At 37.2% G+C, this 19,234-nt stretch overlaps 1 protein-coding gene across 1 annotated transcript; it reads right to left on the bottom strand.

The window, feature by feature from the left end:
• Positions 1-214: 214 nt before the first annotated feature.
• Positions 215-10,844, bottom strand: GPR78 (G protein-coupled receptor 78). The gene is made up of 3 exons (XM_003773415.4): positions 9,693-10,844; positions 8,191-8,304; positions 215-2,537 (listed from the first exon to the last, which is right to left on the bottom strand). Exons 1-3 carry the CDS (start codon positions 10,358-10,360, stop codon positions 2,300-2,302), a joined length of 1,020 nt encoding a protein of 339 aa, XP_003773463.1. The 5' UTR covers positions 10,361-10,844; the 3' UTR covers positions 215-2,299.
• Between the last annotated feature and the right edge of the window lie 8,390 nt (positions 10,845-19,234).

Here is a 19,234-nt window from a genome sequence, read left to right as displayed (position 1 = left end):
TGAGGAGACCTGGGTGTGAATCCTCCTACCTTGTAACAGAGTAGCCTAGAATGAATCACTTCCCTAAAATTGACTTCAGTTTCCATATCTGTAAAATGAGGAAACAATCTCAAGATATATTCTAATACTTGTATTTTTATTCACAAACTTGGGTTCTTAGAGTAATTTTTGTGAAAATTCATATCCTTCCACTTTGCAAATGTGACCCACTTAAGCTAGATCCATTGGATTTGGGGCTTGGGCTTTATTTTTTTTTTTAGATCAGTGAATACCTAGTCAATATAACTTGCATTTATAATAACACAATCAAAATCAGTGTCATTTATTGAATATAAGCCAGAATCACAAAATGTTGGAGTAAGGTTGAATCTTAGAGTCTAATTCAGTGCTTTGTTACAACAACCAGGAAACCAAGGGTTATAGAAACAGAGACTTGCTTGAGATTACACAGCTAATTAGCAGCAGAGTTGGAATCAGAATCTGGTTGTCCTGTTCCTTGAACACTGTTTAATCCATCCCATCATACTTCTCCCAACAAGATATTTGACTGACTTGCAATGGACCCACACATGTAAATTGGTTTGAAAACAAATCAAAGTAAATTCAAATGATGAATGAGTTAGGTGATAACCTATTAAAGTAGGTCAAGCAAGGAGCAATCTGTTGGTAACCCAAATGTCCACCAAATGAGTTTGTACATAATGATGGACATTGCCTTTGAGCATTTTAAAGTCAAATCTTTGGGAATAACTGAAAATCCAGGATTGGATTTTCTAGTTCTTATCTTGGACATGTGATTTATAGAGGAGCAAAAATGGGAGTATCCCAATGCATCTTAAATTTGCCTGATAATCTTTATATCAGGCTATGGATAATTATTCAACACTTGAATGTTGTCAAATGAATGATTTTTTAAACATCTGGCACTCCAAGCCCTTCTCTCCCATGTCCCCTCATCAATGGATCTTGGTATGTTAGAAGTTTGATGACAAATCAGAATTTCATTCCATTGATACTTTACAAATGGGGGATTATGGTGGAAGGTAGGCTGAGAGTGGAGATCAAAATATCAAGTCATTGCTTCAAAGCTTGCTTAAGTTAATTTTTTTTTACTCTACTCATGGTATGGAGGAGGGAAGTTAAGTTCCTGTCTATAATCTTTCTGTTTTATAGAACATACTATATTCTTAGCTTTTATGGTGTGTAGTGATAAATTTTTCCTTATTCCAAATGGAACCATTAATCACTCATCCAGAAATAAAAGGTGACAAAGTTATCAACATTAAACTTGCTGGTTTCTTTGATCATTATAGACTACTCTTCCAAATGGAAATGTTGGACTAGTGTGGTATCAAAGTAAAAGTAAGTATATTTAAAATTTACTAATTTACCAATAGATTAAACCAAACTCTTTGGTGAGGGAAGGAGGATGAGAAAAGGAGATAAGAAGGTATACTGAATTGAATCATAGATAAAGAGCTAAAAGGACCTTAGTGGCCATAAAGTCTAACCTCTCTCATTTTACAGATGAGGAAAATGAGTTAGACTTATAGATGGAAAGGAACTTTCCCAGGGTCACATAAGTGGTAAGCAGTAAAGATGGGATTTGTACCTAGCTTTTTAAACTCAAATGCAGTTCCTTTTCTGCTCCATAATTTTGCCTCTTAAATATGATAATGCTTTCATGTTATTCAAATGATGAAGGGCAGAGACATCCCTGGAGTAGGGACAGGCAAGGATTCTGAATGTTCTCCAGTTCTTCTTGCCAGGCTTCCCTTCCCATTGCCATAGCATTCCTCTAATTCATTATAAGATCTAGAGTTAAAAAGCATCATAGAGATCATCTAGTCTAATTTTCTCCATCCGTCGATGAAAAAGATGAAGCTCATAGGAATGAAGATCAAGGCAACATGTATCAAAGCTGTTATTCTAGTCTAGGTCTCCTGACTCCAAAACCAATTCTTTCCCAACTCACCCAAGATCCCTCAATATATCACATAAGAAAATGAAGCACGGACCCTTAAGACCTTATAGGGAAAACCCCAAATTCCAGTTTAGCAGCAAGTGGGGATGGAAAGAGTAAATCCCTATCCTTTGCCCTTTTCCCTGTCTTGGTCTTGATTGAAGTCGTGCTACTGAGACCAATGCTGCCCCCAAAGAGCATGGGATACTCTCTGACTCTGAGGTGACCCAAGTTCCCTTCACAGCTATCAGCCCAATAAACAGGAGGCTTGCTGAAAAATGGCCAGCATGGTTAAAAACCTGCCCAATCTCAGTCCCTAAACCCCAATAATGCAGTTCAATTTGGCCGGTGGAGGCAGTAATCATTCTCTGTGTCAAGAGAGCTATTGTAGCCAGATGATGGGTATAAATCTCGTCTCAGCAGTCGGTTGACAATGTTGATCACCACCTTCTTGTATTGTTGACGCAGCAATGAATACACAAAAGGGTCCAAGGCAGCCTTACTGTAGGTGAGGCACTTGCTTATTACTCCCCAGTAGTTGTTGATTGTAATGAATGGAAGGAGTTCCACCAGCCTGTTGTAAAAAAAAAAAAAAAAAAAAAAATGGAACAGTCTAATATGATAATCAAACTTATTTAAAGAGTTCAACCTCCAGATATCTTAGATCAAGAGTAGCAATCCTTGAGTCACTAGAAGAACCCAATTCAAGTCCCAGATCTGCAAATTAGTATTGTTATGACAGAAGATTAATCTGAGCCTCAATTTACTCATCTATAAAATAAAGATAATATTCGAATTTATCTCACAGAATTGTGGTGAAAGCAATTTATTAATCAAAAAGATTTCTAGAAATGTGAGCTGTGAATATTTTTTCTTTTTATTTTTTCTTTAGTATTTTATATATAAACATTTTTATGTTCATTTTTAAAACTTTGAGTTCCAGATTCTCTCCCTTCCTTCCTCCCCCTACCTCCTCATTAAGAAGGCAAGTAATTCAATATACATTATGCATGTGTAGTCATGAAAAGCATTTCCAGAATAGTCATGTTGTAAAAGAAAACATAGATGAAAAAAAAATCCTTAAGAGAAAGAAAGTAAACAAAACAAAACAAAACAAAACAAAAAAAACCAGTATGCTTCAATCTGCATTGGTATCTAATTTTCTTTTTCTGGGTGTGGATAGCATTTTTCATCATAACTCTTTCAGCATTGTCTTGGAACATTGTATTGCTGAGAATAATATCATTCACAGATGATCATCCTCCCCTTTTCTCTCCTCTTCTCATCCCAAGTATCACTTCTATATAAACTCCATTTATGATATCAGCAAAATGTTGTCATATTTATTTATTTATTTATTTTTATTATAGGACCTCAGACACAAAAGTTTCCCCTGGGAAGCTAGTAATTTTAAATATGAAGAAATTATTGGCAACAAAGGTTCTGAGAAGAGATAAGCCAGTCTCCCTAAACTATACACTGTCATCCAGATCTCCTTGACCCAAAATATTCTTATTAGAATATCTTTACATAAACTGATTTCTCATATTTCCTTCCTCAATCAAGATTCTTTGCTCAAGGAGTTGAAGAAATGGAAGTTTTGGTGATTTGGGAGCCATTTCAAAGGACTGCTAACTGCCCAAGATAGGCAGAATTAGGTAGAGTGTCAATAAAGGCTTGATATAGCCATAAGTAATAGAATCAAAAGACAAAGTTTCTAGTCCTAATCCCCTTACTAAATCACTGTGTGATTTTGAGCAAATGGCCTCTTTTCACTGGGTCTCAGTTTCTTCATCTGGAAAATGAAGGACTTGAATTCAATCACTACTAAGATTCCTCTTAGCTCTCACATTCTGTGTTCTACATACACAAACTATGGAAATTGGCTTTTAAAATAGTTCCTCAGCTTGAAGTAAAGAGAAATCAGGCATGATAATAACCATGGAAAAAAATTCATCCCTCCAAGGAGCTTAATGAAGCCTTTACAGACACAACATCCTCTTGCTAAGGTAGGAAGTAAGTATCATTATCTTCATCTTACGCACAGAGAAACCAATTGGTAATTTCCATAACTTAATACAGCCAAATCCTTTTTTTTAAGTCTTTAAGGAATAATTATTTATAAATCTGTGACATTTTCAAAATGTTGAACACTGGTAAGTTGTAGCTGATGAGAGGATTTTGGTGAGCCATGACTTGTCATAGGGTATGGGAATCACAGTGAGGGATAAGATTTTAATAGAAATCAAAGTCTCCTTAAAGAATTCAAGTTGAAAAACGCAAAAATTATGCACTTTACTCATTTAATCAGTAGAAAATACCTAGAATGATTCTCCCAGAATTTCATAAAATGACAATGGATGTTTAGGACATAGACTATTAGCACACAGAACATAGAATGCTATAGCTGAAAGGGATCTTAGAACATTGAATTTAAGAATGTAAAATACAGAATGTTAAGCTTAGAAGAGAATTTCAAATAGGAAACAGAGTTTTAGAGTTATAATTTAAAAAAACCTTTGGTAATTATTTCATCAAAAGCTCTAGATTTTAGAGATAAGAAAACTGAAATTCGGAGAAGAAATGAGTTGTCTAAAATCACACGGCCAGTTTTTGATAGAACTGGAGATAGAAATAACTAAAGTTTACATAGTATCTACTATGTGCTAAGCACATTATAAATTCTATATCATTTAATCCACACAACAATCCAGAGATGCAGGTAGTATTATTATCTCTATTTTACAGATGATGAAACTGAGACAAACAGGAGTTATGTGACTTTCTCCTCACTTTCTCTTCCTCTACCATTGCCCAGCTAGTAAGGGTCTGGGGCTGGATTTACTGTCAGGTCTTCCTGACCCCAGACCCAGTGCTCTAACCACAAAGCAACTTCTGACTTCTAGCTCAATGAAGAAATATTTGTGTATTCTTAGATTAGGCAGTAGAATACTGGAACTAGTGTCAGGAAGATCTGAATTCAAATTCTGATTCATATACTTACTAGCTCTGTGAAATTAGACAAATCACTTCCTCATCTGCAAAATGGGAACAAAAATAGTATCCTAGGGTTGTTGTGAGGATCAACTCTGATTATATTTGTAATAGTGCTTTGCCAACCTTAAATTGCTATAATAAATGCTAGTCTATTATTACTCTTATGAGGATGATGGGAACAATGTCATAGTTTAAAAGCTATAGCATCATAAGGTATCTTAGACATCATTTAGTCTTTTTAAGTATGGGATATTTGAAAGACACTTAGGCTTGAAATCAGGAAACACAACTCTGAAGTTCAAATTGCCCACTTGTAAGTTGGGGAAAATAATTTTCTTACTGACTGCCTCTCAGAATTGTGAAAACTAAATGAGTAAAAGCATATATTGTTTTTCAGTCATTCAGTTGTGTCCAATTCTGTGTAACCCATGGACTGGGCCAAGGGTTTTCTTGGCAAAGATACTGGAATGGTTTGACATATCCCTTAGTAGTGTGTCTCCATTTACAGATGAGGAACCGAGGCAAATAATTATTAAGTAACTTGCCTAGAATCACACAAGTAGTAAGTGATTTGAATTCAGGTTTTCCTAGCATCACCTAACTGCTCCTCTAATGCACAATGTATTTTTAAAACTCTAACTTTCTATATAAATATTCAGTTTTAATATAACAAATAAGGAAACTGAGCCTGAGAAACAGGAAATGGCAGGTCCAAAGTACACAGGTCCTAAGTAGTAGAGCTAGATCCTCTGACTTCATAACCAGTGCCTTTCTCACTTCATCATGCTGACTGATATTGCTTTTGAAATTTTAATGTTCAAAGTAGCATTTGTTGAATTTAGGAAAATCCCTAAAGAAGATATTCTTCAATTTCAAGCAAAGCTGAGCAGCTTCCCTAAGTTCTCTCAGCTAGCACTATGCTGACCTTGCAGGATTTTTGAAAATAAATCTTTTCTGGTCAAATTTACAAGTTCACTGCCTGTGTGTGTGTGTGTGTGTGTGTGTTTGCATGCATATGTGTCAATGCAGAAGGACAAATTTACAGAAGGATATAAGGAGCCAATTCCTAGTCAAAATCACACTGCAGTGATTTTCTTTTACTCCTACAAAGAAAATTAAAATACAAATTTAATAATGTTCTTCTAAATTGAACTCAGAGAAGCCCTAGATTTAAATCTTTGCTTTGTTACATTGGACAAAATGTCTTTCCTCCAAATCTTTCACTTCATGAAGAAGAATGGGTCATAATAAGTGAACTACCTACCTCATGGATTTGGAAGTTAATAAACTATTTGCTTCAATTAAATATCTTACAAGCTGGAAAGATGCAATGCAAATGTAAACTATTGTCATTATTTTTGGAGCAATGCCAGCAATACTGCAATAAATACCAAAAATTCTGAGACAACTGCTTTCAAGGAGATGACAGTGTGTTTTTTAGGATGTTATTGTCCTATCTTATATATATTATAAATATGTTAGTCATATTTCCCCATATATAACCATATTTTAAAAGAATTGAACATAAAGAATTAAAACAATAAAAAAGCTTATTTATTATTTCAAACAGGTTTAGAGCACAAAGATAATATGATTCTGCCCAAGCATCCATGAGAAAAGGACATTACAGTTTGCTCTGTTCCTATTAATCAAAAAAGAAGATTTTTTTTTTTTGCATTCCTGCTGCATGTGGAAAAGGCTGCAGACTCACACTATGAGCAGAAACACAGATCTGTATCTTGGTGGCATATGGTAATTAACAGACGCCCAAAAATGACTCACAGGTCCTTCATGTGCAGAATATTGATTAGTTAACATTTTGATTTTATCCTCCTCAGATAGAGACCTACTTTAGAATAGGGGAGGAGAATGGACTCACCCACTCAAGAAGGGTGAAAACTTTCTCTTTATTTTCTGTTTATCTCCCTACAGTACCCAAGGGAATAAAGCACAAGGCAGAATAGAAGAAATCAATGATCAAGGCTCTATTCCTTATGTCCTCTGATCTAGTCAGACCACATATGGAGGATTTTGTTTAGCTCTCAATACCCCATTTTTTTAGAGAATGACTTAGACAAAGTGAAAAAAGCATTCAAAGAATGATAAGAGCATTTGGAAAGTATGTCATTGAAGTATGGTTTGACCCAGCTAAGGATGTTGAACAAACCTTGAGAAGAAAAAAACTAAAGGAGAGACCATGATTCTTATTTTTTTATATAATATTTTAATGTGAGCTGTCAAGTAGAAGACAAATTTGTTCTGTTGCAGGATATTCTTAATCTTTTGAGGATAGTGGACTCCTTTGGTCAAAGTCTGTGGATGCATTCTCTTAGTAATGTTTTTAAACACTTAAAATAAAATACATGTGACTGCAAAAGAAATAAAACACATTGACATAAAGACATTTCTTTTTCATCCAAATTAGTGGATCCTTTGAAAACTCTCCACAGATCTCTGAGTAAAAATTCCTTTCTAGAACTAGATATAATGTGTAGAAAGTTTATTGACACCTCTCCATTTGATATTAGGAAAATCTTCTAAACAATTAGATCTATCCAAAACTGCAATGGAGCTTGCATATTCTACCCCTGGTCATCAGGCAGAAGTTGGACAAGCCCTAATGAAGATAATATTGAGGTGATTCTTGTTCAGGTTTGGTCAATCTGTCCATTATGTGATGACCATAATCAAGTCATTTCATTCACTGTTGTCACAAGTGATCTCTGGGCTTTGAATTCCTCATATAAAAGGGGAACAGTGATGATGGACAATTCTCTGGTCTTTGGAACTTAGTTTTCTCATCTAACTAATGAAGGGGATTAGACTAAATGATCTCTAGCCTCTAATAGATTTTGTTCTAAAATCTCTTCTAACTTTTGCAGTCTATGTTTTGTGTCCTAAAGTCCCTGAATATACTGTATACAGTATTCACTGTCATGTGTACTGAGGTCTCTTACAATTCCAACTCTCTTTTCTAGAGTCCCTTAAAGCTGAGATTCTGTGTTTAGTTTCTAAAAGTACCTTCCAGACTAATATTCTGTGTTCTTTGTTGCCTTCCAACTCTAACATTCTACGAATCAGTGTTTGCTATCTTCCAAGTTTGTTCACTTAGAAAGAAACTTTAACATTACATGACTGGCAGCCATTCCTGGCTGAGAACTACATCCAGGTTTCAGAGCTCAGAAGCGGAGCCATACTTCCAGGGCAGCAAGCAGTCAGCAAAGTCTCACCTGGTGATGACGTAAGGAGCAAAGCAGAGGACGAAAGAGCCTATAAAGATGCTGATTTTCTTGGTAGCCCTCTGCCTCCGCCGCTTCTGCTCATTAAGGCAGCGCTGTCTCACACTGCAAGACAAAGGGCAAAGTTCTTCGATTAAATGCCGAATCGGGGCGGGGCGTGGGGGATTTGGAGAGCAGAGCATAGTAGGCTTGGAGGTAGTAAGCCCTGGAGGAAAACTTATAATTCTCTCCTGCTCTTTGCTGCCCAGTAACTTCATGCAGTTCTGTTCCTGAAGTCCTTTAGGGAATTAAGCAAGGGGAGGAGAGGGGGCCTAGGGGAAAGATAAAGCCAGGATATCCGCCACAAAGTCAGGCCCTGGGGTCCTCCGTGAGTACCACGCTAGGGGTCCTGAGATTACCAAATGAGTCAACCAGGTTCCCAAGGGTGGCGCTTGCAATCTGTACAAAAGTACTGAAGTCTGAGATGCCAGAGAGTAGGCACTGAATGGCTCGCGCATTTATCCCTTAGCGCATAGGCTACCGAGGCTCAAAGACACACACACACACACGGACACAAACTCACGCTCAAACATATACAAACGCTCTCTTGTGTGCATAAAGTCACGCTCACACACTTATGAATACAGATACATTTATACACATACACAAGGTATCCAGATTCTTGGAAATGCATACTCATTCGTCCCTCGCAGACCCACCCCCTCACCCCCCCTCCTCCGGTAACACAAAAAAGCTCACAGACACAATTCACCTTTACCCACAGATCCATCGCACACATTCAAACACACAAATTCACTATCACAAACACAGTCCCGCACTCACATACCTCACCACTTACACACACTCATGAGTGTGTGTAAGAGCTTGGGCTGATACCCACTTATTTTCTGGCAACCATTTGTACACAAAAATGAGGGCTGAAAGGAAATTATTGGACTGCGGGTGCATGTCTGTGAATGCAACAAGGCTGTAAGCATCATTGTTGAATGTGGCCCCGCCTGAACGCTAACTGGGAGTCCTCCTTCCTGCTCTCTCCAGGCAAACAAATAAACAAACAAACAAACAAATAAGAGAGCAAGCAGATAAACAGATAGATAGATAGATAAATGAATAAATAAATAAACAGATAGATAAATAAATAAGGAAGGGGAGTTGAAGCCATTTCCACTCAGAAGAGTTAGACTAGGCATGAATTATTATTCCCACTTTACAAATGAGAAAACTGTGATCTACACACTTGGGCTCACTGGACTACATAAAAGATCGAAGTCTTCCCGACTGCTTGCCCAGAGACAGCATTTTTGTCTGTGAGTGTGACCTTGATAAAGTAAAGTGTCAGAACGGTCGGAGATCTTAGAGATCCCCAACTTATTCCAGCCTCTCAGTTTACAAAAGTCAATACTGAGCCCCGGTTTGGGGAAGAGATCTGAGCTTGGTGATTCACGGGTAGGGTCTTATCCGTGACCCTTTCTCCCCTCAGCCCCGCCGGTTACCTGGGATGAATATCGACCAGCAGAACGAGGGTCTGCATGGTGATGACGTCGATCCTCCGGCAGTGGAAGCGGGCCACGCGCAGCACCTTCAGGTAGGTGAAACAGAGCACCACGAGAGACAGCGCGAAGCTGGCGGCGTGGAAAGCCACCGTGAAGGCGGTAAAGCGCCTCCTCTCCGCCTCCACCCGCAGGTACAGCGTGCAGGACGCGTAGGTGCCGCTGTAGCCCAGCCAGGAGCAGGCGAGCGCGGCCAGCGGGAAGGCGAGCGAGTGCAGCCAGGCGTAGGCCAGCAGCAGCGCGGCATCGCGGCCACGCACCTTGCTCGCATAGCTCAACGGGAACACCACAGCCACCCACTTGTCCAGGCTGAGCGCGGCCATGCTCAGCATGGCGTTGGACGCCAGCAAAGTTTCCAAGAAGCCCGCCGCCTGGCACGCGCAGTCCCCCACGGGCTGCTGGCGCCACAGGAGACCCAGAAGAGTAAAGGGCATGTTCAGGACGGTCAACAGCAGGTTGCACAGAGACAGATTGACCAGGAAGAGCCCGGGCACTTGCTGGCGGAGCTCGGAGCTGGAGAGAAAACATAATAGCACCAGCAGGTTGGACAGAAGCGAGACGACAAGGACTGAGCCGAGAAGGAGCGCCAGGAGGGCTTCAGCCAAGTCCATTGCTCTACGGACTTACCCTGGGTCCCATGGCCAGGAAGAGATACGACTGCAAGCGGTTTGAGTCTGAGTGAGCGAAGCTCAAGCTCGGTTTAGGTTCTAGGAGCTGAAAGAGGAGGCAATGCGCACGCTGTCCAGGGTGCTGAAAGGTGCTTCTCTACGCACTGGGTATTGGAACCCATTGGCCGAATCATCTTCTTCAGCAGAACCCACTGGAACACCGACTGCTTCCCGGTATCTAAACCATCTCGTAATCTCTGGAGCTGAATCTTTTCTCTCCTCTCTATGTCTCAATTGAAATAGAGAGTCGTACCTCTGCTCACCCGCCTGCGGGTGCTGAGCGCGTCTTCCTCAGCCAGTTGGGTCCCCAGAAATTGTCACACCTTCACTGAGGCGGCCAGCGGTGACTCATGCGCAGAAGAGACTGAGAGAGAGAACTAGTGCAAGCTACACAGCAAAGAACCCACTTCCCTGGTTGGGACAACAATCCAGGGGGGAAAAGAGGGTGTGATGGAGGGAGCGCTGGAAGAAGGGAGAGGGGAAAGAAAGAATACAGAAAAGGAAAGAGGGGGGGAGGAGGGAGGAAGGGAGGGAAAAGAACTGATCTCTAAGGTCTCATGCATATCCGAAATTCTCCAATTCTTTAATTCAGAGAGGTTGGAGAGAGAAAAAGGAGAGTGGGAGAAGGCATAAGCAACTCAAATGCTATGCAAGATGAAACAACATATTGGTGAGTTCATTTAAATTAGTGAAAAACATGGTTTCCCTTTGGGTTTATAGCATTTTTCTTCCTACTTCATTTATTTTAAATAAATACTGCCACCACTACTCTCCTTAGACAGGTAGAGGGGATAGAGAAGTGGGGATACCAACTTTTATTGAAGGTTGTAAAATTGAAGGTGATACTGAAAGCACACACAACTTGATTAAAAGCATTAGATTTTTCAAACTCCCAATTTGCAAAACAAACCAGACAGAAAATGCCAAAGAATTAAAGTTTATCTTTTAGGGATAACTTTTATTTACATGTTTTTCATTGGACAAAAATAAATAGATAAAATAAACAGAAATATCACCTTGCCTTGCTCCTGCCTGAGCTCATCAGCAACAACACCCCCCCCAAAAAAAGAATTTTCCCTTTTCTGAACTTCCATAACTCTTTATTTATACCTTTATTATGGCATCTATCCCATTCTGACTGAAAATTATTTGTTTTCCTGTTTTATTACTGAAATCAGATCCTAATTCTTTGAGGATAAGGTCTATATCTTCAAACATCTCAGTTAAATCTTAGTCATCAATACCATTCCCCATCACACATATTATTCCATAGATATATATATAGGGAAGGCACACATTGAGAAATATTAGAAAGGGCACTTTACTTGAAACAGGAGATCTGAATCTCTGTTTTTATTTCATGGGCTCTGTTTTTAATTCAATTCACTTCCTCCTCTGAAAATATTGAACTCTATGATCTATATAGTTGCTTCTAGGACAGGGAGAGGGAGGAGGAGAAGAGGGAGGGTCAGAAGAAGAAAGACAGGGAAAGGGGGAAAGGAAAGGGAAGAGAAGAGGAGAGAGAGAGAGAGAGAGAGAGAGAGAGAGAGAGAGAGAGAGAGAGAGAGAGAGAATAAATATTTATATTTACAACCCTGCAGAACTACAGAAGCACATAACTTTAGAGTTGAAAGGGACCTCAGTGGCCATCTATTCCAGCTGAAAAATAATTCCCATTGCAACATATCTGACTAATGATCATCCAGTCTTTGCTTGATGACATCCAAAGAAATGGATCCCACCCCACTTTGAGAAAATATATCACATTTTACGAAATCTTTTATTATCACAAAGTTGTTTTTCCCTTTTCAACAAATCTAAATTCACCTTTGTGAAAAGTATGGTTATTGCCAGTTGAGGCTAAAGAGAGAACATCTAATCCTTCTAAGTTAGAACTTTTAAAATATTTGAAGAAAGCAAATTGAAACAAGCCAAATCTAAAGAACAATGTATACAATAACAACAATACTGTAAAAGAAAAAAAAACTTTAAAATATGTGGTTGCAATGACTAACCATAATTCCAAAAGATTGCTGATAACTTATTGCCTACTTCCTGGCAAAATAAGTGATGAACTCAAGATGTAGATAGAGATATGCAGTTTTCTTTCCAGAGAGGCACAAGCAGAATGGTGAAAAGCTTTGTTTTGTTTGATAACAGATATGTGATTTTTAAAAAATGTTTTCTTTTTTCTTTTTCCATTGGGAGGAATAGCAATAAGGTTACCGCATTTCTTTAAAAAGAAGAAAGTAGGATCATTGAAGTACATTTTTAAATATCTAGAGGAGAACAGAACAAAGATCAATAAGAAACACAACCAGGACAGTTTTGAAATTAACATGCTGATACATAAAGGGAACTGAATCAAATACATAAGAACAAGAGTCATTCTCTGACAAATAATCAAAGAGTATGAACAATTTTCAGAGAAAGAAATCAAAGCTATCATTAGTCATATAAAACATTCTAAATCACTAATAAAAAGAAATGCAAATTGAAATAAATCAGAGGTATTATCTCATACCCAAAGGATTGGCTAAGATGATAGAAAAAGAAGAAATTCTAGAAGGAATATGGGAAAGTAAATATGCTAGTGCACTGTTGGTAAAGCTGTGAACTGGGTCAAATAATCTGGAAAGTAATTTGGAACTATGCCCAAAAGCTATTAGACTGTGTGTACCTTTGACCTAGCAGTACTGCTACTAAGTCTACATCCTAAAGTGATCAAGGAAAAAGGACTTATATGTATAAAATGTTTATAGCAGTTCTTTTTGTGGTGGCAAAGAGTTGGAAACTGAGGGAATGGCTATCAATTGAGGAATGACTGAACAAGAGTATTATTATAGAATATTATGAAATATTATTGTATTATAAAAAATAATGAAGAGGATAATTCCAGAAAAACCTGGTAAGATATATCAACTGACACAAAATGAAATTAGTAGAACCAGGAGAACAATCTGCAAAGGAAAGGCAATATTTAAAAATAACTGTGAAAGACTTAATGACTGATTAACACAGTGACCTACTATAGTTCCAAAAAGATTCATAAGGAAAAATACTATCCATTTCTACATAGAGAGCAGAAGACACAAAGAGAAGATTAAAGATTAAGGTTTTTCTTTCTTTCTTTCTCTTTCTTGTTCCCCCTCCCAGAACATGACTAATGGAGAAATTTGTTTTTCATTACTTCATATTTATAATTGGTTCATATTTCTTGCCTTCTCAATTGGTGGGAGACAAAGTTGGGGGAAGGAGAAAATTTGGAATTGTAAATAAAATTCAATTACAAAAAGAAAATAACATGTTGAAATTAGTATATATTTTCTCAAAAGCAAAGTTTTCAGAATCCAGATTTGATGTTCACTCTTTTCTGCTCTATTTTGTATATGGAAATGTTAATCTTATTTGAATTCAATTATTCTCAGATTAAAAAAAAATGAAAGGAAGCTATCATGTTCCATTTTTCTCTGAGCTAAATACCCCCAGTTTCCCAAATCAGTTCCCATATTGCATAGTCTCAAAGTCCTTCTTTATTCTGTTCTTTTCTATGGACACATCTACTTGTCAATTCCCATTGTAAAATATAAATAGAATAAAATTTTACAAATGTAGCATAATCAGAGTAATGCAAGAGTGCTATTACTTCCATATTTCTCAAGCCATCTCACTCTAAATGTAGCTTGAGATCACATCTTTTTTGACTGTCATAATAAACTCAACCCAACTGGTCATGATGCAATAGACATTCTTCCATTTTTACTCCATAGGCTACACATCCAAAAGAAATGTTTACATATATATATATATATATATATATATATATATATATATGTGTGTGTGTGTGTGTATGTGTATGTATATATATATATATATGCACACTCTTACCTGCACACATATATGTGTATATTACATGTGTATATATTACATGGATTGTATTTTTATGTTGCATATGTGAGCACACATCATACATGTGTATATTACACACAAATTACATATGTGTATATGACAGATCATTAAGGTATATATTATTCTATTCTATTTATATATTCCTGAAAATAAAAAAAATTGAGAAAATAAAAATAAATATCAGATTCAAGGTAAGAATCATAGGTTTAAGATACAACTGAGGATCAGCTTGCTGGAGCTTTCATGACAGAGAGAGTGGAAAGAATTCTGAATTTGAATTCAGATCATCTTGCTTCAATCCTGGTTCTGCTACTTGCTATCTTTGTAATCTTTGGCAGGTTACCTAACCCCTTTCAGCCTTAGTTTGTTATATATGAAATGAGGGAGTAGAACCAGACGATCTCTTCCAGCTCTAAATCTTTGATTGTACAAAATGACCCAAAGTTAAACAGCTATTAGTGAGAGAGCCAAGATTCAAAATCTTACTCCAAATAAAGTGCTCTTATAGAAAATAGCAGAACTTTCTTCCATTCTTTATAGCTGAATTAGCAGATCTTTTCTACATATAATTAACAACCTGAAAATAAATAAGCAGTCAATTCAACTGTGTAGCATGTGATATGCAAGCCGTGAGCTATGACTAGAGTGATACCTTCTAAATCAGCAGAAATTTCTAACTTATCGTTAAGGAAAGAATTTATAAAATCATTCTAGCTCATCATAAGCTTCATTCTGGAAAGTTCTGAGTAGTATAAAGATGGATATAATCTTGAGGGTGGGTGTGACTCAACCCTAGAGAAAGTAGTGTATGGAGAATGCAGCTTCCTTGACAGGAAGGTCTAGTTAAGGGTAACCTATTGGGCAAAGAAGAAGTACATGGTAGATCTGAACTGGCAAAATCACATTATCAATGAGAAATTCTATAAATATCATAAAACAGTGGTGTCATACAAATATAAATGGGGATCATTACTCAACATATGGGGATCCCTGCAAACTGTAAATTGACTTAAATAAACACATTAATATTATGTTCCATTATATTTTTATTTATTTAGCTAAATAGTTCCTAATTACATTTTAATCTGTTTCAGGTCATATTCAGGAATGTTATGGTAGTATACAGGCCGCTAACACTTCTGGCATAAAGTAAAGCATCAGAAAGAAATATGACCGCCAAAAAGATAGGCTAGTTACTTAGTAATTATGAATGATTACTCAGGCACATGTTCTAGAAGTACAGATACAATGTGGAAGAAGACCTCAATATATAAAATGAACCCCCTATGGATGGTTTATGGGAAGACATAGTACTACATAGATTGGACAGATCTATAGTGTCTGGGCTAGCTTTCTGGAGGATCTCTCTGTAGTCTGTAGTCTGAGCTCCAGCTCTCACACACTGGAATCTGCTTACTTCAAATCCTCTCAGCCCTTAAATACCTTAGGACAATTACATCACTACAGCACACTGAGCATGTGCCAACTGTAGAACCATTATATCACACTAAGTACTAAGTATATGTGAACTAGAGAACCATTATCTCATCAATCACACTAAGTAAACACCCTGCTGTAAGTATCCTTGCTTCAAGTAGAACACGAGTGGTCATGCCCTCCTTAACTTCTCAGAAAAAGGTGTGAACACCAAGGGAAATGGGGAACCAAACCAGATATTATCAGCAGGGTTTCCTCTGGGCTGAAGGGTCTTATAACTTACCCAGAGTTCCCCCACTATCTTCAGCCCTCTACATAGACCCAGATTATGGGTCTACATCACTATAGGGAGTACCAGCATTATAAGACTGCTGAGGTACTAAAAGAAACTCTCCATAGACCTTTTCCTGAAAGAAGAAGAATCATTGAGTGAAAGAATGAAAACTCATTTATCAAGTATTTTATTTTTGTTGTTCAGTCATGCCTGATTTTCTGTGACCCCATTTGGAGTTTTCTTGGCAAAGATACTGGAAAGGTTTGCCATTTTCTTTTATAGATAGAGACAAACAGGGTTATATATAATATATGAAAATAATTGTCTGAGGTAGGATTTGAACTCAGTCATATGAATCTTCCTGACTGTAGGCTTAGAACTCCATCCACTATATCACCTAGTTATATGCAAATCATTGTGCTAAGTGCTGATGTTAATGGAAAAGCATGGATCCATTTAAAGACAACTTTCACTAGAACTATTATCATAAATTACTTTCATTTGCAAGTCACCCAGCTGGGGCCTGTATCTTCATTTAACATTCATCCTCAAGAACACAGTATACCAATTCTGTTTATTTATAGCATGGCCATACTATTGACATGGACTTCTTTTTCAGGAGTCGTATGGTAGAATCATTGAGTACTTTTTACAAATTGATGAAAACCTATTTAAATCTCAGATAAAAATATCTTAATACTTCAAGTATTCCTTCATGCTTTGGATAATAAAAAGAGAAGAGAGTTTGTGTGCTCAAAGACTGGAAAACAAATAGATTTGACCTTGTATTACACTTAATGGAAAATCTGAGTTTTTTTGGTGTGTTGTTGTTAATGTTTTTAAAATAGAATTATAGGATATCAGAACTAAAATAAACACAGAATGTGAGAATGGAAAGGAAAGAGAGTATAGAATGTTAAAGTTGGAAGGAACTTTTAGAGAGTATCTCAGTTTTGTTTGCATATATTTGTTTCCTCCGAAAAAATATAAGCTCTTTGGAGGGGGGCAATGTACAGCTTTTATCTTTCTTTTTCCTTCACCTAACTCAGTGCCTTGTATATTGTAAGTTCACAATAAATGTTGGACAAATTGAATTAATTACTCAGTACTAATTACTAGAGATATTGAGCAACATTTTATGTCAGATATGGCATCTGTGCTGGACCTTGAAATAAAATCAGGATAATATGAGACAGAGATGAGGAGACATGGGGATGGAGGGATAGCTCATGCAAATTAACAGATGTGGCTGAGTTCAGGGAATAGCTAGCTGTTTGGTTTGAGTAAAAAGAAGATTCTACTAAGGTGAATAATGAGAAATTAGACAGAACTAGGCTTGGAACCTAGGCAACATAATTCTTTTCATAGTCTATTATTTTTTTTTCAGTATTCCCTATTAATTCTTTACTAAGTATCTCCTTAAGGACTGCAGTTCCCATTAGATGAGGAAAAGGAACTGAAAAGGTAAATGTGTTGATTTTTCTGCTTCCTCAAGCTTAACCAGAGAGCTGCATATGTGAGTCACCTCATGCTGCAAAGGAAACAAATTCAAGATGTAATTGCTTCAGCAAAGGTCAGGACATTATAAAATACCCCCAAACAGCTCTCTAAAGCCTCAGCTATTGTAGCTGAGTAGATTGCAATAAATGGAGACAAGATTGTATTGAAAACCCGAGGATAGAATTGAATGTCCTATGATTCAGAGAGATTCAGAGAATATTGGAACATCTTTGTCTTTCTCTGATTCAGTCATTGGGAAAATGTTCTGCAGTGTTCTTACTGCTTCAGTTCACTAGATTCTCCTTTTTTCCCCAAGAAAAAGATGTCGGTTCGTAATTTAGTTACTATTAAGCTTTTGCTTAGGGTACAGGAACAATGTTATTCTGGAAAGGGGAGGTAGATGTGAAGGCCAAAGACCTGGGTTCAAGTACTGTTTTTGTCACTTAATACTTGCGTGACCTCATGTAAGTTTTGTAACTATCTTGAACCCGAGTTCCATCATTTATAAAATAAGAACATTGGATGAGGCTCTTTCCAGCTCCAGGTGTAAGACCCTATGATACAATTGTATGCAGAGTACAGTATTTAATGCTGGAAAAGACATCAAGTATAGACAATAAATAATGCCTTCTCTGGAACCATTCATTTACCCCACTCCATTTATGGGATTTTTCATGCTTGAGAATCTCCCAAGTTTCCTAGATGTTTGAGACCTTCTTGCATGTGATTTCATTGGTGGGAACTATTGAGAGTCACCCGAGTCAAACCTCACTTCTTTTTATAGAATAGCTAAACTGCCCTAATTCCTGAATTACCCTTATGCACAAGTTAAAGATGGACCTAGAAAACTGAGTGAAAGTTTAATTTAATGATTCATCAAGTCTTAGGAGCAGACTCTCTCAATACCATCATCTATTTCCTCCTCATGAAAACCATAATACTCATAGAACAAATACGGCAACATCTGTGGGAGAATGTCTTCCTTGTTTTGGAAGTATCAGTCCTACCCCTAATGTGTAGAGTTGAAGGTACCCCATCTTGTTGGGAGGTACATGCTGCTTTACTGCCTTTATCTTGTTCCCTCTACCTTTCTTTTAGGTATCTTTAAACTTTCCCTTAAACTTGAAAAATAAATGGATCTACTATTCTCAACAATGACTGACTTCTGGTTTTGCTATGAAATACCACTAAGACCCAGCAATGTAATCTAAAGGTCTTTATTAATAAGTAGCATTGAAAAAATAGATGGTACATCATCATCAGAAGCAGTTGATCCTTCTTTTAAAATCAAATTGATGGAGGAGCAGATCTGATCATTTCTTTTGGAGTACCAAAAAAGTATCCATCCTCAAGAAAGAATATTTAATGGGAACTGCCTTAGGTGACCTGTGAACAGCAATACAAATAGAAGATGAGGAGATTATTTAAAGCCTAGGACTTAAATGAATGAGTCAAATTAAGTGAGCTCTGTAATGCAGAGATAGATGACTCATGATCTCCATAATAAATAGCATAGCCACAAATCCTGATGCCATAAAGTAGTATCAGCATACATAAGCACAATTCCAGGGTGGTTTTGTTTTGCTCATTAGGTAGACAGGAAGATTTTAAGAGAGAAATAATCTCACTCTTAAATGGAAAAATAGGAAATGATAATTTCTATGATTTCTAGTGTTGGTAAACTTGCAGTGTGGAGT

This window comes from Sarcophilus harrisii, chromosome 6 (genome assembly GCF_902635505.1).
Source record: "Sarcophilus harrisii chromosome 6, mSarHar1.11, whole genome shotgun sequence".
Classification (NCBI taxonomy): domain Eukaryota; kingdom Metazoa; phylum Chordata; class Mammalia; order Dasyuromorphia; family Dasyuridae; genus Sarcophilus; species Sarcophilus harrisii.
This window is presented reverse-complemented; position numbering and strand designations above follow the sequence as displayed.